Below are 26871 nucleotides of genomic sequence, written 5' to 3'. Positions count from 1 at the left end.
AAGTGCAACCTTTTAAAAACATTAACAGGCATACAAAGATTTCAGACCGATCATCGTACAAGGGCTATCACACCACTTGCGGGCCAACCTGGTGTCCTTGTACCGACATATCAAAGTCCTTTTGAGCACCGAAACAGTTTACATGATTCACAAATTTTAAAAAGGAAAATCTGCTTTTCTACTCTTATCAAAATTAATAACAACATATATTCCTACAATACACACCCCATCTGCCACCTTGTTGCCACTTAACCATGTAAAAGTCTTCGAAATCTATCCTCCTACAGTTTGGATTCCTTAGTATCATAAGCAAACTTGGGTACAACTGCCCTGGCACTTCGCCCAGCTCATGAAAATAAATTGTAAATGGCAGAGACTCTAGTACTGATGCTTGTAGCTTAACACCAGTTACAGAACATAGGAAACAGGAGATGTAAACCACTCAGCTCCTCAAGCTTGCTCTGCCATTTAGTAAGATCATGCTTGATCGACTTGTGTTTCAAATTCCAATTCCCATTCACCTGCAATAACCTAGATTCCTCTACCTAAGCAGAACCTATCAACGTGTGTCTTTAAAATATTTAGCTACCCTATTTCCACTGCAGCCCAAACCTGCTGATAAAGAGAAAAAAGGTCACCATCCTGGCCCTGGAAGTGCAACCCTCAATTTTAAAATAGTGCCTGTTGTCTGGACTGACTTACAAAACAAAAAAAAATCCTTTCCACATCCACCTTGATAAGACCATCCAGGGTCTTATAAATCTTCAATCAAGTTACCCCTAACTTTCCAAAACACTAGTGGAAACCAGCCCAAATTTATCCTCATGAGACAATCAACTCATTCCAGGTATCAATCTTGTAAACCTCTTGAGCCACCTTCAATACATTTGCATCCGTTCTTAAATAAGGAGTCCAAAACTCCACACAGTAATTTAATGTGGTGTCAAAGTTCTGTATAATTGAAGCACAAACTTCTTTACTACTATTCACAGTTGCTTTCATTATAAAATATAGCATTTCACTAGGCTTCTTAGTTACATACTATGTCCATGCATAAACTTTTTTTTGAACTCATGAACCAGAACACCCAAGTCTATCTGCAGCTCTGAATTCTGTAAGCTTCCTCCATTTGCTGTCAAAGTGAACATTTTCCCACAAAGCATTCCATGCACTATTCTTTTGCCCAATCTCACAACATATCTATACCTATCTGTAACTTTATTATGTTTTCTTCACAATGTATTTTCCTACTTATCTTGGTATGATCTATGAATTTAGATAACATACCTTTGCTTCATCCTCATTGCAGAAAGGGGAGCCCTCAGAACAGACCCTTGCAGGACTTTACTCATTATATCCTGCCAATCAAGCAAAGACCCATTTATGCATTTTGTATTCTGCCAGCTAGCCAGCCAATCTACTATCCATGTTAATATGCTACTCCATATGCTCCACTTTATTCACAAAACATGGTATTCCTTCAAAGGATTCCAATGATTTGGTGAAACATAATTTCCCTTTGACAAAATCATGCTGCATTTCCCAATTACTTTGAGTTTTTCAATCCCTTGTTTCTAATCCCTTCCATGATCAATTCTAATCCTTTACCACATATCAGAAACCAAGCTAGCTGACCTACAATTTGTTGTTTTATACCTCCCTTCCTCTTGAAGGCAGGTGTTATATTTGCTACTTTCCAGTCCGACAGAAACTTTCCAGGATCTAGGGACTTGTGGAAAATTAACACAGAGGCATTCACTATCTCATTAGCAACTTATTTCAAGTTCCTAGGATGAAATCTATCTGGATCTGGAGACTTGTCAGCTTGCAATTCCCTAAAATTCTTAGTGCCACTTCCCCAGTGATTGTAATTGTGCCAAGTTCCATCTTCCCTTCTATCTGTTGATTTAAAATTATCACTGTTCAATTCTGCTCTGCCTATGGTAGGGAAAACATTGTGAAACTTAAAAGAGTCCAGAAAAGATTTACAAGAATGCTGCCAGGGTTGGAGGGTTTGAGTTAAAGGGACAGGCTGAATCGGCTGGGGCTAATTTTCCTGGAGCATTGGAGGATAAGGGGTGATTTTATAGAAGTTTATAACACGGTGATGGGTATAGATGAGGTGGACAGCCATGGTAGAGTATCTGGCAGGCATAGACAGCTGCACCTATTTTCTCATTCAAAGTTACCAGCAATTCCCATAAGCATGCCTCTGAGCTCCCAAAACCAGGTCCGGGTTAAGTTGGAAGTTCTTGTACATAAATTTAAGTAATGAATATAGACAATCAGGAAGCATTTTGTAAAGTCTGGCTATGGATAAAGAGCCAAGCATGAGGTTTTAGCGCCAAGGTCTAAAAATCCCCACTGGTTTACTCAATATCAATTAAAGCAGACAGTTACAAACATACATACGCTGCTTGAGGGAGGGCCAGTAAACAAAAAAAAAGAAAATTATGTAAATATCAAACAGACTTACTTTGTAGGTAGTGTAACACCATCAGTACCAAAGAGTAACTACTCAATGTGCCACGGCTAGCATCATTAATTCCATGGTAACGGGCCCACTTTTTCACAACCAGCACAAGAGGACGGACACGACTCTCAACTGTATAAAAGAAACAATAACTATTTCAGAAGTGTTTACAAAGAGAGCAATTGAACTTACATAGTTAATGACAAGCCAACCACAAAACTGGTTTTACTTTCCAATTTTCCACACTCACAAATACAATCTACGTTCCCATGTAGGATTCAGAAAACTAAGAATTGGTGAACGAAAACATGTCTTAAAGTCCACCCAATTTACTACTCTGACAGTCACATGGAACAGGAAATGAATTGTTAATGAAGCACACCAAACAACATTTATCAGTTAGTCTACACCAATGTCAAATAATATTTCATAAAAACACCAGAAAATCTGATGTAAGTTGTCTTTTTACTCAAGAAGTCTATACTTACTGGGTGTCATGCCTCAAACTACTGATACTTAATCACAAAATACTTAATCAATCATTAAATGCATTTGAACAAATAAATGTATTGGGCCAAATGGTCTGATTCTACCCTGTAAATAATTAATTGCCTGAAACGTATAGTTTGAAAAGGTTTTAATTTCCATTAAGAATCCAATGCACCACCGATTAGGAGAATCATAGATAGGCCAACTTACAACTGATAAACAGTTGAAAGCCATGAATATACTCAGAATATTCTGAATATATATTTAACACATTGTTATCTACTTTAGTGGTTAAGCCAGTCAAACAGAACACATGCAGACTTAGAATTTTAAATTAATGCAAAAATCACTCAAGAATAAAACACATACACAGGGGCAAAAGACTATTTCTGCTCTGCTTTGTGTATCTAACAGAAAGTGCATCAGCAAAGTGATAATGTAATTTAAAATATTATTTTGTGACATGGCCACTGTATATTTTGAATAGAATTTCATGTAAAGGTCAAAAATATGACAACGCTCTGAAAAATCTCTGAATTAAATGGTTATGTTTCATAATTCAAAAAGGGACAAAGCTGGAACAGAGGGACTTGGTGTGCAGATACATAGATCCCTTAAAATGGCCACCCAAGTGGACAGGGTTGTTAAGAAAGCATATGGTGTTTTGACTTTCATTAACAGGGGGATTGAGTTTAAGAGTCGTGAGATCTTGTTGCAGCTCTATAAAGCTTTGGTTAGACCGCACTTGGAAGACTGCGTCCAGTTCTGGTCGCCGTATTATAGGAAAGATGTGGATGCTTTGGAGAGGGTTCAGAGGAGGTTTACCAGGATGCTGCCTGGACTGGAGGGGCTTATCTTATGAAGAGAGGTTGACTGAGCTCGGTCTCTTTTCATTGGAGAAAAGGAGGAGGAGAGGGGACCTAATTGAGGTATACAAGATAATGAGAGGCATAGATAGAGTTGATAGCCAGAGACTATTTCCCAGGGCAGAAATGGCTAGCACAAGGGGTCATAGTTTTAAGCTGGTTGGTGGAAAGTATAGAGGGGATGTCAGAGGCGGGTTCTTTACACAGAGAGTTGTGAGAGCATGGAATGCGTTGCCAGCAGCAGTTGTGGAAGCAAGGTCATTGGGGTCATTTAAGAGACTGCTGGACATGCATATGGTCACAGAAACTTGAGGGTGCATACATGAGGATCAATGGTCGGCACAACATTGTGGGCTGAAGGGCCTGTTCTGTGCTGTACTGTTCTATGTTCTATGTTCATACTGATGTAAAATGAAAGAAAGCAAAGATTAATAACTGCCTGTTGTCTGGCACAAAAAAAATTGTTCAAGGGAACAACAATGACCTCTAGTGGACAATGCTAACAAATAAGTGCAAATACTGGAAGAGATCTGGCCCCTGAAATAAATATACAACACTGCTCAAAACTTTAATATGATCACAACTGGTATAACTGTGCAGGATTCAAGCCAAACAATTTTAGCAGCCCACATAAAGTTGGAATAAAAACAAAAGTTACTGGAAAAGCTCAGCAGGTCTGGCAGCATCTGTGAAGAAAACATCAGAGTTAACATTTCAGGTCCGGTGACCCTTCCCCAGAACTGAGTAAGTTCAAGTTCTGAGAAAGGGTCACTGGACCGGAAACGTCAACTCTATTTTTTTTCTTCACAGAGGCTGCAAGGTCTGCTGAACTTTTCCAGCAACCTCTGCTTTTGTTCCTGATTTACAGCATCCAGAGTTCTCTCAGTTTTTATTAACAGAGTTAGAAGTTGTTTTAACAGAATTTAAGCCAAAGTAAACAGGAATAAAAGGTAATTGCAAAGTTTTGCACAAATTAAGTGATTTCAAGAGGCTAAAGCTTTGTTACTATACTATTTTAAAAGACATGAATGAAAAACTTCACAAAGAACTTGGGTTCAGAGATCCTTTGAAAAATAGTAAAGCACAGCTCTATTAAAAATACCTTCAACAATAAACCCTCATCTTTCTTGGTGTTTTTCTTATTATGCACAAAACTTCAGTTTTAAAAAAACGGCTAACTCCCCAAAAGGACTCAACCAAATCACTGAACAAAAACTGAGAGATTGTTAGAGCATTTGAAAGAACTAGCATTGATATAGCACCTCAATACATTCCAACTGTGTTTAAGAAATACTTCTGAACTGCAAACACTGGCACAAAAATTTATTTAATGGGCAAGAATGGAAGCTAAACAACTCACAGTTGGATTCTACCACAGTAACAACAAGAAGAATTTGCAGATTCTGAGGTGAAGTGCTTTCATGCAGCCTGATAAACCACCAGAATCACCAACCACACAAAGACATCTCTTCATCATCACCATTCCCAGATTTTAACAACACCTCCAATAAGAACTCCTCCAATCAACTTACATCAGGCTGGGGACAGGACAGCAGAATCCCACTAGCCTGAAGGATCTCAGCACATCACAACTAACTTTTTGTTACAAGTCAATTTTTTTCACAATCATTCTTTCAGGACATTAGTTTACTAACTGATGAAAGTTAGCACACTGGAGGCCAATTAACCCCTATGTCTGTGCTCTCTCTCCAAAGGAGCAAATTCCCTCGTGACACACACTGTCCCTCTTCCCATAACTTTGCTGCTTTGCAGATAATAATCCAATCTCTCAAAATAGCCAGGATTACTGAAGCAGACTGGGGAGTGTGTGCTGCAGATCAGGATCACTGTACAGCACACTGGGAGGAGTGAGCAGAGAGTCAGGATCACTACCAACTGGACTGGGAAGCAAGTCAGTGTCACTGAAGAGAGAGTGATGCTGAGAAAGTTAGGATCACTGAAGTGCAGGTGGGAAATAAACAAATGCAACATAATAAAGTCATGGGTGAATTGAATGTTTTTATAAAATTCTAATCTTTTATGCCTCTGAGAAGCAAGGAAATAAATATCAAAACTTGACATTAAGTCTAATGTATTCAATTTATGTCTAAATGATAGCAAAAAAAAAGTTCCTTTGTTCTGTTAACTACAAGTGCTAGAAATATCAGCAGCTGCAGCAGCGTGAGTTCTGGATTCTTGTGCTTGGGCAGGGTGGAGACCACTGTGGACAGCATGCCCACAGATAACAGTCGCCCCACAGGAGAGAGATAAGTTGTCCAGGAGACACTGAGTGCATCTCACACTCCAATCAACTCCTGAATACTGATGGAAGTGGTGGTTCATAACATCAGGGGAGTGCAGCCAAAGCCATGCTAGTTGTACCATAATAGCAAGAAAGTTGTGAAACTAAGGTTTCAGCTAAAAAGTCCACAGTTGACACTTTGAGGTGTTGGAGAGTTAACAGGCGGATACCCGTGAACTTTGTTTTCCTTTGGAGAAAAGCTAGTTCACTGAGGAGAAAGTGAATTCCCAAGAACTGTGGCACTTTGGCTTGGTCCTAGATGGTGAAGTTCAAGACATTCAAGTTCTGGGCATCCAAAGTTTTCCGAATATTAACCGTCTCTACAAGCTTTCTAATAAGGGATGCATAACGACAGTCAAAATTTAGGGGGCTAGGTATGAAAATAGCAGGCAGGAATGCAAAAGTAATAATTTCTGAGTTACTCCTAGTGTCACACGCAACTAAGTTTAGAAACAGGAAGATAAAGCAGGTAAATGTGCACCTGGAGAGTTGGTGTAAGAGGAAAGGTGTTAGTTTGCAGGAACATCTGTATCAGTTCTGGAGAAGACGTGGTTCATTCAGATAGGAGGGGTTACTCTTAAACAGAAAATGGGAACAATTTACTTCCAGGCTGATTTCTCAAGCTATTTGGTAGTGTTTAGAACAAGGTAACCAGAATGTGGGAATCAGAAGTTAATAACAGATAGTATGTGCAAAGAATCCTGTGAAAGATAGTACTAGTAACAGTAAGTTATTAGATGGGTTCAATGACAGAAAGAAATTAAGAAGTGGTAAATAAGATTGGTGAGTCAAAGGCACAGAAGACCACACAAGTATATGTTATAGCAGCAATAACAGATACATGGCTTGAATTGCGAAACTAAGGGAGAAACAATATTGGATTTAGTACTGAAGTGAACACTTATCAAATAGCGATCACAACATAATTGAGTTCAATGTAGTGTTTGAAAGCAAAATGAATGAATCAGCAACTAAAGTTTTAGATTTAGCCAAGGCTGAGACAGAGATTGTCCACAGTAAACTGGGGAAATATGCTAATGGGTAAAACAACTAAAGAACAGTAGAGAATGTTTAAAGAAACATTTAAAGCAATACAAAACCAGTTTATATTCAAGAGGGGAAGCTCCACTTCACAGGAAAAAAATAGCCACAGGCAATTAAAGAGATAAGGGACAATTTAAAACTATAAGCAAGGCCTTTCAAAATGCAAATAAAAGCTAAAACCTGCTGAATGGGAAAGATTCAAAGACCAGCAAAAGGCTACAAATCAGCTTTTAAGAGCTCCCAAAAGGGATTATGAAAGAAAAAAAATGTCAGGGACGTCAAAAATCAATAAGAAGAAATGTTATGGTTACATAAAGGGAAAGCGGGGTGGTCAGGAGCAAGTTGGGTCACTGAAGACAATGAGGACATTGCCAATGACTACAGGGAAAGGGCAGACGTGTTGAATCATAACATTTCCTCAATATTTACAGCGGAACAGGAGGATAGCTTGCTGGAAGTCCCAAGGAAATTAATAGTGGATCAGGAACAGATACTGAATAAAATTCAGAAGTAAAACATCAGTATTGAGGAAATAAATGGAATTAAAGAGTGACAAATACCAAGGACGTGACAGTTTCTAAGTGAGGGTGTTAAAGGAAGTAGGGAAGCACATTCTGGACAACCTAACTATAATCTTTCAGAGTTCCCCAGATACAAGGGTTATGCCTCTGGATTGGAAACTTACACATCATTTCATTTTATAAGAAATGCAAATCGAGGACAAGCAAAGAATTATATGCCAGGTAGCCTAAACATCTGTGGTGGGAAATTGTTGAAGTCCATAATCATGGATATAGTATCTGAGCACATTGAAAATTCTGCTAACCAGGGACTGCCAGCATAGATTTGCGACAGGTAGGTCATGCCTGACAAACCTCATTGAAGTTATTGAAGAGGTGGCTAAGGTAGTGCACAAGGGAACTGTCTATGGGTTAACAAAGTGTGGAGCTGGATGAACACAGCAGGCCAAGCAGCATCTTAGGATCACAAAAGCTGACGTTTCGGGCCTAGACCCTTCACCAGAAGAGGGGGATGGGGAGAGGGTTCCGAAATAACTAGGGAGTGAGGGGGAGGAGGATCGAAGATGGATAGAGGAGAAGATAGATGGAAAAGAGGCAGACAAGTTAAAAGGGGTGGGGATGGAGTCTGTAGAGGTGAGTATAGGTGGGGAGGTGGGCAGGGGATAGGTCAGTCCGGGGAGGACATCAGGTCAAGGGGGTGGGATGAGGTATGTTTATCTGGATTTCTGTCATTTGCTAAAGACTCTCATAAGAGACTATTAACAAAGATAGAAGTCCACAGAAATGGGGCCAAATTACTGACATGGTTAGGAAATTGGTCAAGTGTCAGCCATCAGAAATTAGGGATGATGGGGATAGATCCTCAAATTGGCAAGACATAACCAGTAGCATCCCACAACGATCTGCGTTTGGGTCTCAATTATTCCTATTATTCATTAACAGGTTGGATACTGGTATAGAAAATTATACATTGAAATTTGCTGCTGACACAAAGTTTGATGGCATAGAAGATACTGTCAACAAGAATATAAAAATACAGAGGAATATTGACAAAGTGAGTGGGAAAAACTTTGACCGATGGAGGTCAAGTGTGCGAGGTTATCTTTTTTGGACCAAAAAAGGGTAGACCAGGGCACTGATATCAAAGTGTGAAGCTGGATGAACACAGCAGGCCAAGCAGCATCTTAGGAGCACAAATGTTGACGTTTCAGGCCTAGACCCTTCATCAGAGAGGGGGATGGGGAGAGGGTTCTGAAATAAATAGGGAGAGAGGGGGAGGCGGATCGAAGATGGATAGAAGATAGGTGGAGAGGAGCGTAAAGGTGGGGAGGTGATAGGTCAGTCCAGGGAAGACAGACAGGTCAAGGAGGCGGGATGAGGTCAGTAGGTAGGAAATGGAAGTGTGGCTTGAGGTGGGAGGAGGGGATAGGTGAGAGGAAGAACAGGTTAGGGAGGCGGGGATGAGCTGGGCTGGTTTTGTGATGCAGTGGGGGGAGGGGACGCTCAACGGCAGTTGGAGATGAAGAGGTCGAGGGAGGATAGGAGGCCTAGGGGTGGTGTCCAGGAGGAGGACTTGTACTGGAGGCGGGTGAAGGGGTCAATGGAGGAGGGTTGGGCTCCCGGTTAGAGAAGTAAGTGTGGAGGCGAAGGTGGCGGAAAAACTGCTCAATGTCCAAACGTGATCAGGGCACTTTCTAGATGGCTTGAAGCGCACGTAAACACCCAAACAGTCTTGGGGGTTCAGGTACATAGATCTTAAAAACGTCACAAGCAGGTGCAGAAATAATCAAGAATGCAAATGGAATGCTGACCTTTACATCCAGGCAACTGGGGTAGAAGGATGCAAAAGTTATGCTGTAATTATACAAAACCCTGGTAAGGCCCCACTTGGGAGTACTGAGAGCAGATCTGGGCACCACATCTTTGAAGGGTATATTAGCCTTGAAGGGAATACAATGTAGGTTTACAAAAATGAAATCTGGACATCAGGAGTGAATTATAAAGGAGAGATTATATTAAAAGGCTGGTTTTCTTTAAAATTTAGAAGCTTATGGGGATGATCTTGAAGCCTTCAAGGCCTGAACAGGAAAGGACAGGGTAGATAAAGATGAAATATTTCCACTGATTTGGGATTCTAGAAATAGTGGGCACAGATTGAGAATTAGGGACAGTCTATTCAGAAGAGACGTTAAGAAGCATTTCTGCACATAAAGGATAGCTGGGGTTTGGAACTCACTTCTATGAATGTGGATGCTGGATCAGTTGTTGGTTTTATATCTGATAATACCTGTGCTTAACATAAAAATTAAGGGATATGGACCTAAGGCAGGTATATACACTTCACTGCTGCATCATGAGCCACACCAGCTACAATCACTCTAATTGTGCAGCAAGAACACTGTGTGCTCAAGCACTGGACCAGGCTGCACCTCCGGATCTTCACTTGCTGTCGCAGAATTCAATAACTCATTATAAGCCTAGAGATGCTGACAGATTCCTGCCTTGCATTGCCTTCTTGCTATTGCCCCTTTAGCCAGAGATATGAGGCTCATATTACTGGTGCCTTGCAGTGCCGTTAACACAGACAAAGCCAAGAAGCTTCTCATTGTTCTAAGCAGGCCTCAGTCAACTGAAGGGGAATCATCTTCATTCAGGGGGTCCCAGCACAGTTGGTCAAAGGCAACCTCTGATTCCAGTTCAGGACCTGCTTGGGGCAGTCGGAGTCCGAATCCGATCCACATAAGGTGTGAGGAGCCAAATAACAGCCACTATACTACCTCTCCTGAGTCTTTCTGCCAGATTGGGAGCTGTTTTCCTCATAAAAACAGGGTGGGTATTTCATAAAACAAAAGCAAGTGGCATAGCTATTACTGTTGGTGCAGGTGGGGAGGTGTCTCAAGTGAGTGAGTGAGTAGGCAGCACAGACAGTACGTAGGGTTGGTGAGGTTGGGGTTTGGGCCAGGGGAGAGTGACAGTGAGTGGAGATGTTGTTGCAGGAAATAAGAGGTGGGCCATGAGCCTTGGTGTGACCTGGATCCAGAAGCAGAGATTGAGTGAGTATGAGATATCGGACAGAAGTTAGTGGGAGTGTTGGGCATTGCCTTCTTTGTATATTTCCAATTATTCTGCCAGATGGCCAAGGCTGTTTAATCCGGATGACGGCCTTGGACCATAACCTGGTATCATGACTTGCACTGCTAGTTCTAAGGAGGGCAAAGTCTCACGGTGGCACCATCCCTTACAGCAGGACATTCAGAACCCTGACATGCTGAACGTCCCCCGTCTTCCATGTCCGGAGCAAATGTCAAGAACTGTGCAGGTTAGTTTCAGGCTGACAGCACTTGTCCAGGTGCACCTTATGCTTTCAACTCTGGGGCAAGAGATGCCAAGGTTCTGACTAATACTTGCTAAGTGACAAGCTGTTTTGGGAATGGAGTAGGATAAGAAAAGGTGAAACCTGGACAGAAGAGGGTGTCATAGAGGCATGATAAGTAACTAATGAAGTGAATTTGTGAAAAATAGTGACCTAGCAGCATCAAAACCTCCAAAAAAAATCTTAAAACTTATTTGGACATAGAAAAAAAAATGTAGGATTTGGCAGAGATATAATTGGAACTGCAGATGCTGGGGAATCTGAGATAACAAATTGTAGAGCTGGATGAACACAGCAGGCCAAGCAGCACCTTCGGAGCACAAAAGCTGACATTTTGGGCCAAGACGAAGAATCTAGGCCCAAAACGTCAGCTTTTGTGCTCCTAAGGTGCTGCTTGGCCTGCTGTGCTCATCCAGCTCTACACTTTCGTTATCTAGCATTTGGCCCATTTCTTTTGATAAAGTGGTCAGCTGTCGTCAATTTAAAATTGTCATGGAGAGAATAAAGAGAGAGATTAGGCATCAAGGATGAGCCACAAGAGTGGTTGAGACACAGACTACAGCGACTTTTAGGGAAAAATTGGATACACATTTGAAACAGAGGAAGATCAAGGAGAGTATAAAGCAATGAGATTAGTTTTGAATTAGTGAGATTAGTGATGAGCAAACACAGACTGAATGGTCCAAAAGTAATGGCCTCCTTTCATGCTGTAAACAGTTATCATTCAACAGTTTTTGCCTTAGAGACTTGAAGACACAATGTAAATGTTTCTTTCCCGCCATGAATTAAAACTGACCAAGGGCGGCACGGTGGCACAGTGGTTAGCACTGCAGCCTTACAGCGCCAGGGATCCGGGTTCGATTCCAGCCTCAAGTAACTGTGCGGAGTTTGCACATTCTCCCCGTGTTTATGCGTGTTTCCTCCAGGTGCTCCTGTTTCCGCCCACAGTCCAAAGATGTGCAGGCTAGGTGGATCGGCCATGCCAAATTGCCTGTGTTCAGGGGTGTGTCAGTTATTGGGGGATGGGTCAGGGAGGGATGCTCCAAGGGGCAGTGTGGACTTGTTAGCCTGAAGGGCCTGTTTCCACACTGTAGGAAATCTAATCTAATTTAAACTGATGAAACACAACTTCACATTGATAAATGCAGATGCATTGTTTAGGAAGCAATTTGCAGAAAGAGTAAACTGATTGACAAATATGTATTTTTCTTCATAAATTATAATATTGAGATTTTATTACTTCTTGTGAATATTAACTACATTTGAATTTTTACCTGCATTATACAAATTTCCCCACTACTTCTGCACATGGCACTTGATTCAACATTTCCTCTTTCAGTTTTATTAAACTTTGATGAGAGATTAGGCCTGTCTATAAAATATGCATGTCACTATCGCAGTTGGAAAATGTTAGAAGACTTTGTTTGTACATTTCAAATTATTCTTTATATCCAGAAAGTGGATTTTAAGGTTCTGATACAAACAATTTTCTCTTGGTTTGTAGAGCAAATTGAGAGTTTAACCTATACATACAGCAAGGGCTAGAAATCTAAGGTCTGGTCACATCTGCAGAGAGATAAACGGAGTTAATGTTTTCAATCTAATGTGACTGTTTTGTGGAGTGGCCAGATATGCTGAGCTTTTTCAGTACCTTCTACTTTTATTTCAAATTTCCAGCATTTACAATAATGCATTTTTAGTTTGGCATTTATGCCACATACTGAAAGATGGTGCACAAATTTTATCAGCTTAAAAATTGAAACAAACCACTGCTCAATTCCAAAATACAATTATCTAGAGTCTTGGGGCAGAATTAATTCTCTACTTTGTGAATCATCATCTCCTGACACCGGCCAGAAAAAATGTCAGCAACATTTGTGCACATGTATTCACAGTGCACTGTGGGCACAGCACATGCACAGTTATTCTCACCAATATGCATGCTGTTTTCCTCCAAGGCCAGTGTAGTGTTAAACAATGTTGTTTTAATTTACTGGAACAAATTGAAAAGGCTTTCTGCAGGGAGTTCCTGTACACTAGGCTTGCTCATTTATTCGGTAGTGGGACTCAATGTCAGGGTTTCAAACCCCACAATGGCTAATGATTTTTAAAAAGATATTATTAAAGATACCTGTTGTTAGTGATTTTCATCTTTATAATCAGTCAAATTTTGCACAATGACGAAAGATATATTAAGATAATGCACAGTTGCTAAGGAAATATAAATTCAAGCTCTTCCACTAAAGGTAAATTCCAATTTCCAACAATTCACTGGATAGATTTCTTCAATTCTGGCTAAGGGTGGAAACTCGCAATTATCTAAAAATATGACAAAATTTTGAAGTGAAACAATGTTGAAACAAACCACTGAACAAAAAAAAATCAACAATTACTTCTGCCAATACAAAACCTGTTAAAATCACCCTACTCCAGAAAAGTTGCATTTTTTTAAACCATTAACTGATTTTGTTACAAAGATGGCATAATGAAACACTAGCTTGCAAAAATGCATAATTCCGTGACAAGTAGGACAGCTGTACTGAAAGACATCTGTCACTTCACAGTGCTAAGCTGTGACACTAACACCACATCAGTATTTGTGATTAGGGAGGAAGTACTTCCCTACTGATTTGGCACAAATGAACAGTCTTTGAGTCTTCAAAATTCACTCACTTATGCTGAAAAAGAAAAATCCTTGAAAACAGAAGATGTAGTTTGCCACAGGTGGTGAACGTAGAAATTATCCAACTAAGATAGGGGCCCTGATGGCGCAAATTTTATTTTCCAGAGGGCTGGATATCTTATGCAATTTGGAATCAATTGCAATTATAACGAATCAAAAATAATTTATTTTGAAAGGTTAAGATTGAATTTATTTTTCAACAATTAGTTTTAATTTAGATGTGTGTAATAATCAAACGAGTATTAACCTGTTATCGAATTGTTACCAATGTAGTAAGACACTGGTATTACATGAGCCTTTGACTGCAGTCAGATTGCTGTTTGGTAAGAAAAGACATAGGGTCCAGGTCAAAAGTAAGGTCATGGGCTTCGTACTGATTTAATTCTGTCAGGCTAACAATTTTAAAGTTTGAAGACGGACACTTAGCAATTCAATAAAGCAGTAAGGTTTGACTTTTGGCAGGATGATCCCATTTCTCTGCAAAGCAAAGAAAGGCAGTAGGCGCCAACACTTATTGTGATGTCACATATTAACAAAGGATTGCTTAACTAAAATATATTGCTGGATTCTGGGACTCTTAAATGTAACGAACGGACATTTGGGATGATACTGATCATTGGGATGTGATACTGCACGGTAGCATGCCTACGTCGATACCAAGAATTCCAGGTTTAAGTTCCACCTTCTCCAAAGGTGAGTAATAATGTCTATGAGCAGGTTATTTAGAAAGTATCTATCCTCTAAGCAGACACACATTACTTTGGCATTATATTATCTTTGTGGAGATCTGTGAAGTTAGTAAGCTAACAGTGAAAAGTTTTCAGGAAAAAAGGAAGCTCCAACTAACAACTGACATCTTAAAACAAACTAGTCAGGAGACAGTAAGAAGTGATGTCAGCGATATTATCATCACTCTTAAGAATAAAATCAGAAAACGGGCACAAACTGACTACACCAGTCTGACAATGACCATTTGTTGACAAGTTAATTAGAGTTCAGAGATACCACTGACCACGCACAGGAAGTAGTGGGTAGCAAGGGTTAAGAAGCAATAGATCTTAATAGTTAAATGTTACTGAAAAAAAGAAACATTTCAGTCAAAGGTTTTTGTCTTGCACTCATCGGGACGTTTTGAAAAAATACAAAGTCAAGGGAAAAACCAACATTTGTACAGTGTCACAGGATGGTATTAATTGGTTGGGAAATGGACTCTAACTGGTAGAGGCATTACCATGGAGAAAACACCTATTAATACCGTTAAGCAGTTAACAGCCAGACTTTGTTAAATTTTAAACTAAGCAAATTGTTCTGAGCATTGTTCTGACAAACAAACCAGGCTATTACTTATTTTGTTGAGTTAAAACAAGTGTAAGGACAACGCCCTTTGTATCAATATATTTTGCTTCCAGCACACGCAAGTGCACCACACTGAGCCAACTTTTGGATACGCAGCAATTAAATGACAGAACAAGCCGACGTGTGCCCTTTTAACTAGAAGTCAAAGCTGGCGTACTGATGTAGACTAACATGCACTGCTTTTATTGTGTTTCATCCTCATGTACTCACCATAAGGTTAATGAATTTGTGGGAACACACCCAAACGTAGAGTGGTCTTATCAGAACTATAAAGCCTTCAGATTGCCCCCCCGATTTGATATATAATTGTAACTGACTCAAACCTTACACCTACAGTTAAACTGAACACTCCTGAACTTATAGGTTTACCGAAGTTTTACATTTACATTTCAAGATATTTTAACCAGATTCAGTACTTCTCAGTGGAAACTCAAGTCCGGAGATGCAGCCATATACTTTTACGAGATGCATGTAATGCTGACTGAAAGTGCATCTACAGTCACAAAAGAAAAGTGACTTGTTAACACAGCAGGCCAAGCAGCATCTCAGGAGCACAAAAGCTGACGTTTCGGGCCTAGACCCTTCGTCAGTCTGAAGAAGGGTCTAGGCCCGAAACGTCAGCTTTTGTGGTCTGATGAAGGGTCTAGGCCCGAAACGTCAGCTTTTGTGCTCCTGAGATGCTGCTTGGCCTGCTGTGTTCATCCAGCCTCACATTTTATTATCTTGGATTCTCCAGCATCTGCAGTTTCCATTATCTCTGACTTGTTAACACATCAGTTTGTGCAGGGGACCCCCGATGGCTTACATAAGTTTCTAAGGATACAACGATGAGTTAATATTATTAATGAGAAAGTTTAGAGCCGAGTTCTGTTGAAGGGCTGTGAAAACATGAATAAGATTTTCACCTTGCATTACATGCATCTTGCTAGCTAAAACCTCAATAACACTGGGTCTCAAAATTAGCACTGCCAGTTAATAATGAATAGTTATAACATGTTATTATAGTTGTAACAGTTAATAACATGTACAATATTTCTCTGTCTGCTAGTTTATTGGAAGAATTAACTCATTAAGGAAAAAAAGGTCAGTGGCATTAAGACAGACATAAAAATGTGAACATGCCAAATATCCACAGCAGTAGAGTCAGTCCAAATTGCTCTATTAATCCTGATTAACTGACTGATTTCCAGTGCAAGATTATAAATTATTTAAAAACAAAACTGTTACAATGCAAGATGCCACAAGCTAAATGTTATGTTCCTGAGTGAGCAATGACTGAGCTTGCATTATGAGATTTGCAATCCATTATAAATTATTGGCACTCTTCACTTTTGTAGTCTATCACTACCAGGTATAGTAAGGGCTCGCTTCTTGGTGAATAAATACATCCACCAAAATTATACAAAATACTGGACTGCAGCATACAATCCCGAAAAGACCAGTGATTTAATGTATTTGTTTTAAGAATTATCAAACCTGAATTTGCGTTTGGCTAGACTGAGTATATTCCATTGTCCTACCTTTCCAAATTAGCTTCCATATATTTCACATTATTTTGAACTATATTGTTTCACACCTCATTGGTTTTGATGTCCATTACATTCCACTGAATAGATTAATTTGTATCATTTTAAGTCTACAAAACCACCAAGGTATTTGAGTTTCATCCTTATATATTGCAAGGCATTCAACTGAATGTCAGCCATGTTTCCTTCCTTTCCTAGCTATACAATTCCACACTTTTAATTTTTCAGTTCCTTGCTTTATTTGTTCAACACATTTTGTAAATTTTTAATGTGCTTTCTTAAATGTGACTGTCCTTCAGATTTTCCTTGATTAATAAAGGTAATCACCTAATCAAATCTGTTTTTCTTTACATCCAGGTTATTTGTATTAATAAGGTTTGTTGTTCAAAATAGTAAACCTCAGTATTCCACTTGTACTCCAACCACCTCTGAGGAGTACAAGATAACAAAGTGTGGAGTTGGATGAACACAGCAAGTCAAGCAGCATCTTAGGAGCACAAAAGCAGACGTTTCAGGCCTACACCACCCGAAATGTCAGCTTTCCTGCTCCTAAGATGCTGCTTGGCCTGCTGTGTTCATCCAGCTCCACACTTTGTTATTTCAGATTCTCCAGCATCTGCAGTTCCCATTACCTCTGCAGAGTACACATCATTTTCTATCCCAGTCATTTTCCAAACTCACCCAGGATCAGTTTTGAATTAAGGTTGACACTCCAGTACAATACTGAATGAGCACTTTGATTTCAGAGGTGCTGCTTTTCAGGTGAGACAATGAGCTCAGACTCTGTCTGTCCTTCATATGTGCATAAAAATCCAATGGCACCAATTCAAAGAACAGCAGTGAAATTATCCATGTGGTCTTGGCCAATATTTTTAATTCAAACAGTATCGGATTACATGGTTATGATCACTTTGCGGCTTGTGGGATATTCTGTAGTTAAAAACGGTGCTATATAAATACAAGTCACTTCTTGCCTGCAATGTGAGAATGCCACATCCATCATTTGAGGAAAAGGAAGAAAATATAACCTGACAATATATAGGCATCATGCCCCAACATTCACAGGTTTGTCAGCCTTACAGAAAGCAAAGGAAGTAAAGTGCATCCAGCATAAAAAGTCTCATCAGCCTGCATGGATAACTTTCAAGCACCAGAACGGAAACGCAGAACATTTAACATGATTTCGATGAATCCTCTAATCTCAATCTGAGTGACAATGAACATTTCAAGCATAAAGAAGAGCTTTTTTTAAAAAATTTTGCTGGATGTTTAAACACACCAAGAACACGTACCATATAAGTCAGCCATGTGACATTAGCAAATAAATATGTGACATCTGGATAGCAGGGTGATATATGTAGGTACAGTACTTACTATATGCATAGCTTCTCAGTAGGAATGTATTTCTAATTCCCACAACATTGTTTACATTCAAGTCAAACTCCACACCACTGAAAATGCAAAAAGTCAACAATTAAAAGTTTAACAAGTTATTTTCAAAATTCACTGGATTAAAGAGATTCCTGGGGAGTGAAATGTTGCTTAAGCAACAGTGATGGGATTTTTAGAAGACGCAGGAAACATAGAGTTACTAAATAGTTATGATTACTGGATTTACAGGTCATCTACAGTTATTTTGAAACATATACAGCCAAACATTTGACATAGTGTAACTTTTTAACAAAATGATGGCTATTGTCTGAAACATTTTGCTGGCTAAGATCTGTATATAAAATCTCTATACGCAAACATTCTATATATGTAGAATTTCAGAAATCTTTAACAAGGATAAATGAAGGAGTCATGGTAATTGGATTTCATTGCATAAAATCATTCATGGGATATAGGCCTCACTTGCTAAACCAGCATTTACTATACACCCATAACTTCTACAGTGAAAGCATTAATGAGCTGCCTTCTTAAACTGCTACAGTAGTTTGGCTGTGGGACACCCATTGTGTTGTTGTAAGAGGGTTCCAGGATTCTGATCCATTGACAATGCAAGCACAACAATGCAGTTCCAAGTCAGGATGGTGTGACTTGAAATGGAACTTGCTGGTAGTGGTGTTCCCATATTCATCTGCTCTTGCCTGTGGTAAAGGTCATGGATTTGGAAAATGCTGTCAGAACAGCCTTGGTTAGATATTGCAGTACATTTTATAGATGGCTCACATTGCTACCTCTCTGTGCATTGGTGTAAAGGTGGAGTTCCAATCACTTGGCCTGTTTTATCCTGGATGATGTCAAACTTCTCTAGTGTTTTAGGAACTACATTCATCCAGGCAAGTGAGGAGTATTCCAACACAGAGAATAAAAAATAATGAAAGGGTTTACAAGAGAAAATGATTGAGTCAAAGACAAATTTGTTTTTCTAAAGTAAAGAGGATAAATAGAAAAAAAGAGACAGGCGCAAAAATTTTGTTCTATTCACTCATGGGAAATTGGGCATGGCTGGCTAGGATAGCATTTATTATCTGTGTGGGGTTGCCCTCGAGGTGGTGTCTGTGAGCCGCTTTCTTTAACTGCTGAAGTCTATTGGCATAAGTACATCCACAATGACATGCGGGAGTTCCCAGATTTTGACCCAGCACTACTGAAGGAATGGTGATCTATTTCCACGTCAAGAGAGGAGTCTGTAGGATCCCTAGCATCCTGTTTAATTTGTGGTCAATGGTAACCCCTCAGATGTTCACAGTGGGAGATTAAACAATGGTGATGCCATTGAATGTCAAGGGGCGATGGTCAGATCCTATCTTGTTAGAGATGGTCATTACTTGAGTGGTACCAACATCACTTGCCACTTGTCAGTCCAAATCTGGACATTGTCCGTCTCCTGATGCAATTGAACATGGACTATTTAGGTGTCCGAAGAGTCATCAATGGTGTTAAACATCACTGTACTTCTCTACTTTTGACCTAATGAAGACACAGTGGCTTAGTGACTAGCGTTGTTGCCTCACAGTGCCAGGAACCTGCACTTGATTTCACCCTTGAGCAACTGTGTAGAGTTGCACGTTCTCCCAGTGTCTGCGTGGGTTTCCTCCAGGTGCTCTGGTCTTCTCCCACAGTCCAAAGATGTGCAGACTAGGTAGCTTGGCCATGCTAAATTGACCATAGTATTCAGAGAGGTGTTAATTAGGTAGGTTTTAGGGGGATGGGTCTGGGTGGGATGCTCCGAGGGTTGTGTGGACTTGTCGAGCCGAAGGGCCCGTTTCCACACTGTAGGGATTCAATGATATTCAATGAAGATTGTTGATAAAGTTGAAGATGGCTAGGCCTCAAACAATACCTGGAGGAACTCCTGCAGAGATGTCCAGGATCTGAGACAAGTGACCTGCAAAAATCCCCTTTTGTTTGAGATATGCCTCCAACCAGCAGAGCATTTTCCTGTTTCCCAAATTCCAGTTTTACTAGGGCTCCTTAGTGCCATATTCTGTCAAATGCAGCGATCATGTCAAGCAAGTCACTCTCACTTTATCTCATGCCCAAAACTCAGCTCTTTTGCCCATCTAAGAACTAAGATTACAGTGAGGTCAGGAGCTGAGTGGCCATTGTGGAGCCCAAACTGAGCTTCAGTGAGCAGGTATTACAAAGCAAATGGAGGTGGGATCAACCTGCTAATGACACCTTCTGTTATTTTAACTAATGCTCGAGCGTTGTATGAAGCGGAATGGGGGATTCATTTCTTCATTAATCCAGCAGAATGATCACAAAAGCAACAGGTCAAATGGTGTTCTAATGTGCTATAAATTCTTTGGATACAGCTTCAGAAAACAAAAACACTAACTGGGCAGTATTTTTCCTCCAAACTGGAAGTTATGCCGATATCTGTGTAAAGTCTCCATTTAAGTTGATGCACTGAATTTCTCTTAATGATTTTGAAGAGTTGCAGACTTTCCCCGCTACTTGTAGTCCTCTATTACAATTGATACCAACAATAGGAAAAAACAATGGTTTGTGCAGTAAAGATATGAGAAACTTTGACAAAGCTCCCAAGGGAAATGTTCTTGGGAGGTCTCCATGAATGATTGGGAACGTGACTGGCTCACCATGAGTAGCAAGGTGGCTCAGTGGTTAACACTGCTGTCTCAGTGCCAGGGACAAGGGTTTGATTCCATCCTCGGGCGACTGTCTGCGTGGAGTTTGCACATTCTCCTCATGGCTGTGTGGGTTTCCTCCAGGTGCTCCCGTTTCCTCCCACAATCCAAATTTGTGCAGCTAGGTGGAATGGTCATGCTAAATTGCCAAAGTGTTCATGGAATGTGTAGATAAGGGGGGTGGGTCTGGGTGGGATGCTGTGTATGTCGGTGTGGACTTGTTGGGCTGAAGGGCCTGTTACCACACTGTAGGGATTCTATGATCTATGATCATTTGCTTTCGGCACAGTTTGAAAGAGCAACAAAGGATTTATCAGCAATGTTGCAATACACAGCTTTGTGAATGGGAAATCATGTCTCACTAACTTGATTGAGTTTTTTGAAGAGGTAATAAAGAAGACTGATGAAGGCAGAGCAGTAAACGTTGTCTATATGAACTTCAGCAAGGCATGTGACACAGTTCCGCATAGCGGACTAGTTAGTAAGGTCAGATCACATGGAATCCAGGGAGAGATAGCCAACTGAATACAAAATTGGCTTGAAGATAGGAGACAGAAGCAGGTGGCAGAGGACTGTTTTTCAGACTGGAGGCGTGTGACCAGCAGTGTACTGCAAGGGTTGCTGATGAGTCCACTGCTTTTTGTCATTTATGTAAGTGATTTGGAAGTGAATACAGGAGGTATGGTTGATAAGTTAGCAGATGACACCAAAATTGGTGGCGTAGTGGACAGTAACGAAAGTTACCTCCGAGTACAATGGGGCCGTGGCCCTTTGGCCCATCTGATCAAGGATTAGCAAATACAGTTTAGGTTAGATAAATTTGAGATGTTGTATTTAAGGAAAACCAGGGCAAGACTTATACACTTAATCGTAGGACCCTGCGGAGTGTTACCGAACAAAGAGATGCAGGTACACAGTTCCTTGAAAGTGCATCGTGGGTAGACAAGTTGGTGGAGGTGGCATTTGGCATGTTTGACTTCATTGGTTAGTGCACTGAGTATAGGAGTCGAGTTGTCATGTTGTGGCTGTAGAGGACATTGGTGAGGCCACTTTTAGAATAGTGCCTTCAATTCTGGTCTCCCTGCTTTAGAAAAGATGTCATAAATTTGACAGAGTTTAGAAAAGATTTTCAAGGATGTTGCCAGATTGGAGGGTTTGAGTTAGAGGGACAGGCTGAATAGGCTGGACTTTCTCCCCTGGATCGTTGGAGGCTGAGGGGTGATCTTTTTGAGGTTAGTAAGGTCATGAAGGGCATGGATAGGGTGAATAGCCAAGGTTTTCATTTTCCCCCAAGGTAGGGGAGTCCAAAACTAGAGTGCATAGGTTTATGGTGAGAGGAGAAAGACTTAAAAGGGACATTAGAGGCAACTTTTTCAAGCAGAGTGTGGAATGTTTATGGAACTTGCTGGTGGAGTACATGTGGTGGCGGGTGCAATTATAACATTTAAAAGGCATCTGGGTGGGTATATGAATAGGAAGAATTTAAGAAGGATATGGGCCAAATGCTGGCATGAGAGACTAGGTCAGTTTAGGATATCTAATCGGCCGGGACAAGTTGGACCGAAGGGTCTGTTTCCATGCTGTACATCTCTATGATTCTGTGACTGATTGGAAAACCCAAAGACACTGTTCTAAATTAATGAATCAACATTTGAACCAGAGGGTGCTGAAATACATTTCAATGAAAATAATTAGGCACCCAAGTTCAATCTGGTTTCTGATGGCTGCATTTGTGAAAACGTTTGGTTTAAAATCAATACACTGCTCTATAATTACTCTTTAGCCTAGGGACAGCTTCAAACCAATACAATCAGCCTTCATTATGTTTAGCAGATCTAGTCTTCATCCAGATTTCAATTCCCTAAATCAGTGATCCACAATCAAAGCATCTCATTCATGAGCACAAAATAGCTAAGAGAAAACAGTACATCAAAAATAAAGCAATTTCTATTACATGCTCAAAATTTAAAAAGAAGTGTAAAAGTCTAAGCAAATGTAACAATACTTGTTATGCTACAATTTCAGTTCTTTTCAAAAAAAAAAGGCAGCATTGAAATCCAAAGTCAAATGCCATGGTTTAACAAGATTGGTGGAGTACAAATTCAGAAGGCAAAAATCTGCATTACTGTTTTAATGGAACAGCTCTCAGCTGGAATCACTTAATTACATACCTGACTTTATCCCTGAATTTTACTATTGGCACTTTTGCTCGGATCAGTTGAGGTCTGTCAATGTAAGCTGTAAATAAAATTTAAAAACTCAATCTTTCTTCAAAACAGACCTTCAAGTACCATCTAGCTGCACTTTCCTTAGCAACCTCCAGAACATAAGCTGTTTTGGGATCCTGTACATGAAATGCTAATATTCTGCTGGGCAACATGAAGCAGAGAAAAGGTTTTCAGCTAAATCCTGCCATACACTCCTCTGTGGCTAAAAAGGTAAGCCATGGCACTTCCTTGTTTTCCCTTAAGGAAACACCAGACATCTGTAATATATTAAATCTTTCCCACCAACTAATTAAACAGAGAGGACATTACCAGGACAAATTCACATCACAAAACCTGGTGAAATAACTAATTTTGTCTTCTTGATCCAAATATAAATACAACAGTGCAGAACAGAAACATATTGTGGTGTTTATCATCCACACAAGCAACTGCCCTAACCCAAAATGCCTGACCCTTTCTCATATCCCTTGTCTTATTTCATTTTATTACACCTAACTAAGCTATTATTAAATGCTATCACATGCTGCACCAGGATTTCCCAAAGTAGCATGAGCTCTAAGACAGCACTGGGGCCACGGAGCCCTACGCTGTGCTCCCACTCTCAATTCTCACTCAGGGATCTTAATAATTATGAAGCCTTGAAAAGGGACCACCCCGAAAGTGATGGTAAGTATTGTTCTATATACTATATCACCAAAAGCATAATAACTTCAAAAGAATAACTTACATAGTCTGTAGAAAAGTTGCTGAACTAAACTTAGTATGTGACATGCTTCACTTCTTTGATTGATCTATAAGAATAAATTTAAAAATCCCTTTCAATACAGCAAATGGCTAGATATAGCAATATTTGACAAAAATGACAAGACAAAAACGGCATGAAAAATAAACATACCGGCTCCTCCTTTAACACAAGACACAGATCTGCATCACTGTAACGAGTACCAAAGCCATTCAGTGAAGAGCCAACCAAATACAACTTTGTTTCTGGAGAAAGAAAAATGTAGAATTCGATAAGAACGCTTACAACTATAAAAAGGTGTCTGCCAAATAACTTACTTCCGTTTGATATTGCAACTTTTCTTTTCATTTTGCAATCATTCCTGTTACAAATCAGAGTCAGGGTTAAACAGTAGCGTTTCTTTACAATAAAAATGTGACAATTATTAATTTGAAATCTTACATATTTAGGATATGAAATTTCAACATATATCATCATAAAGATGCAGCCCCAATCAAAAGGTGAACATTAAATATTTTGTAAATAAAAACCAAAAGAACTGCAGATGCTGTAAATCAGGAACAAAAACCAAATTGTTGGAAAAGCTCAGGTGTGGTAGCATCTGAGGAGGAGAAAACAGAGTGAACGTTCGGGTCTGGTGACCCTTCCTCAGAACTGATGGTGGCTGGGAAAACGTCAGTTTATATGCAGAAAATAGGGAGGTGGGTGGGGTAGGGAGTAAACGATAGAATAGAGCCCAAAGAGAGAGAAAAACAGTTGAACAGGCAAAGGAGTTGCTAATGATCAGGCTGGGAGGATGAGTAGTTGTTAATCGGGACTGTTAGTGACTAACAACAAGGGTTGTGTCGTGGCAGGCTACATGGTAACAAGGCCTGGTGTGAGAGGTAGGGGGCTGTGACGTGGGAAGAGTTTAGGCCCTAAAATTATTGAATTCAGTATTGAAACCGGAGGGCTGTAGGGTGCCCAAGTGGAAGATGAGGTGTTGTTGCTCCAGCTTGCGCTGGGCTTCACTGGAACACGGTAGCAAGCTGGAGACAGAGATATTGGCCAGAGAGCAGAGTGGTGCATTGAAGTGGCAGGTAACAAGGAGTTCAGGGTCTTTTTTGCGAGCAGAATGAAACAGTCGCAAAGTCTATGCTTCATTTCCCCAATGTAGAGGAGACCACACTGTGAGCAGCGAATGCAGTAGACCAGATTCTTGGAAGTGCAGGTGAAGTGTTCCTTCACCTGGAAGGTATGTTTGGGCCCTTGGATAGTGGAGAGGGAGGAGGTAAATGGGCAGGTGTTGGCGGTGAAGGGAGTGTGGACCAGGGTGTCCCAGAGGGAATGGTCCCTGCGGAAGGCGGACAAGGGAGGGGAGGGGAATGCGTGTCTGGTGGTGACATCTTGCTGGAGGTGGCGGAAATGGAGTCTTACGATCTTGTGGATGTGGATGCTGCGGTGGGATAGTAGGGGAGGATAAAGGGAACCGTATCGCTGCTGCGGGACGGAAGTGAAGGGGTGAGGGCAGAAGCGCCGGAGATGGGTCGGACCAAATGAGGGCCCTGTCGAAATGGAGCTGGGGAGTACTTGGGTGAGGAAGAATGTGAACATTTCAGAGGTTCCCTTGACAAAGTTGGCCTCATATGTACATATGTGACATAGACGGAGGAACTGAGAAAGTGGGATGGAGGCTTTACAGGAAGTGGGATGTGAAAAATGTATAGTTCCAGATAGCTGTGGGAGTCAGCGAGTCTGTAGTGGATAATAGTGGCCAGTCTATACCCAGAAATGGAAACAGAAATGTCGAGGAAGGAAAGGGAGGAGTCAGAGATAGACCAGGTGAAAGTGAGGGCAGGGTGGAAATTGGAGGCGAAATTGGTGAAGTTTTTCCAATTCTTGATGAGAGAGGGAAGCAGCACCGATGATATCATCGAAGTCAGAGAAAGAGTTGTGGGTGGGGGCCGGAATAGGAGTGGAACAAGGAATGTTCCATATACCCCACGAAGGGACAGGCATAACTAGGGCCCATATGGGTACCCATGGCAACTCCTCTTACCTGAAGAAATTGAGAGGAGTTGAAAGAGAAGTTGAGGTTGGGGCCAAGCTCAGCCAAGCGGAGGAGGGTGGTGACAGGTGTGGATGGTTCAGGTCTTTGCTCCAGGAAAAAGCAGGGAGCCCTAAGACCCGCCTGGTGGGGAATGGATGTGTAAAGGGATTGCACATCCATGGTAAAGAAGAGGTAGCTGGAGCCGGTAAACTGGAAGTTTTGAAACCGACATAAGGCATCAGATCACCTTCATCTCTGTGCCCACTTCTTTGGGCAAGAGCATTCTCCCGGTCATTCAAGGAGTATTACCTGCCTCTAATACTCCCCTTTCACCTGAACTTTTACCTCTGGTCAATTACCCGCACTTGATCTCTGCATTAACAACTGCTAACATGACATCGGCCACCTTAATTTCCCTGTTCCCCAAACCCATTCAAACCCCTCTCCTTCAGAACTTGCAGCACTCCATTCTCCTAGATCTAATTCTGATTTTGTTATTAAACATGTTGATAAAGGGCCTACAGATGACAACATACCTTCCATCCTTCCACCCTGGATCACAGACCCACTACTGAACACCAAGGGCTGTGACTGACATGTCTGGAGATCTCTCTTCCACAGCTTCCCTTAGTCTCGCAGCTCTGCATTGTCTGCTTCAAGATTTTCCTCAAAATCTACAGAAAAGATTGCCCTTGCAAACTCAATTTCAGACTGTTCCTGCACCAAAACTTTATTTTGTCATTTCTTGACTCTGTCCTTTTCCTCATTTGGTGTCTTTCCACTTACATTCATGGCATCCATCATGTTTGAAACTCAGTTTCACAATTTCTAGTTTTCTGGCCTACCTGCTTCCTCTTCACAATAGATTTCCAACCTTACTCAGGTCCACACTCTATCAAGATCGTCTGAAGACTCTCCACTTCTTCCTTGTCAAGAAACCAGAACCATCCAGCACCATCCTCCTTCCTTGGCTAAGCTTGTTCTCACTTTGAACAAATTTTTCTTTAATGTGTCTCACCTTCCCCAAGTCAATTTTTTGGCAATGAATGCCTGCATGAATCCCTGTTTTTCCTGTCTTTTATCAAGTATCAGGAACATTCCTTGTTCCAGTCCTACTCAAGGTCCCCATCCAAAATGCTCTC

General features: G+C 40.7%; 1 protein-coding gene across 1 annotated transcript in view; it reads right to left on the bottom strand.

Annotated features, from left to right (window-relative positions):
- tent2 (terminal nucleotidyltransferase 2) overlaps positions 1 to 26871 on the bottom strand; it is an 86398-nt gene that overhangs the window by 33538 nt on the left and 25989 nt on the right. Inside the window, exons 6-10 of the mRNA XM_048527761.2 lie at positions 23854 to 23945; positions 23686 to 23749; positions 22902 to 22968; positions 18008 to 18084; positions 2477 to 2605 (exon numbers count right to left, since the gene is read on the bottom strand). Of these exons, the coding sequence (XP_048383718.1) occupies positions 2477 to 2605; positions 18008 to 18084; positions 22902 to 22968; positions 23686 to 23749; positions 23854 to 23945 (429 nt within the window). The remainder of the gene's footprint in view (positions 1 to 2476; positions 2606 to 18007; positions 18085 to 22901; positions 22969 to 23685; positions 23750 to 23853; positions 23946 to 26871) is intronic.

The sequence above is a fragment of the Stegostoma tigrinum genome, chromosome 3 (genome assembly GCF_030684315.1).
Source record: "Stegostoma tigrinum isolate sSteTig4 chromosome 3, sSteTig4.hap1, whole genome shotgun sequence".
In the NCBI taxonomy this organism is placed as follows: Eukaryota; Metazoa; Chordata; class Chondrichthyes; order Orectolobiformes; family Stegostomatidae; genus Stegostoma; species Stegostoma tigrinum.
The sequence above is the reverse complement of the archived record's forward strand: the minus strand, read 5'-3'. Positions and strand labels throughout refer to the sequence as shown.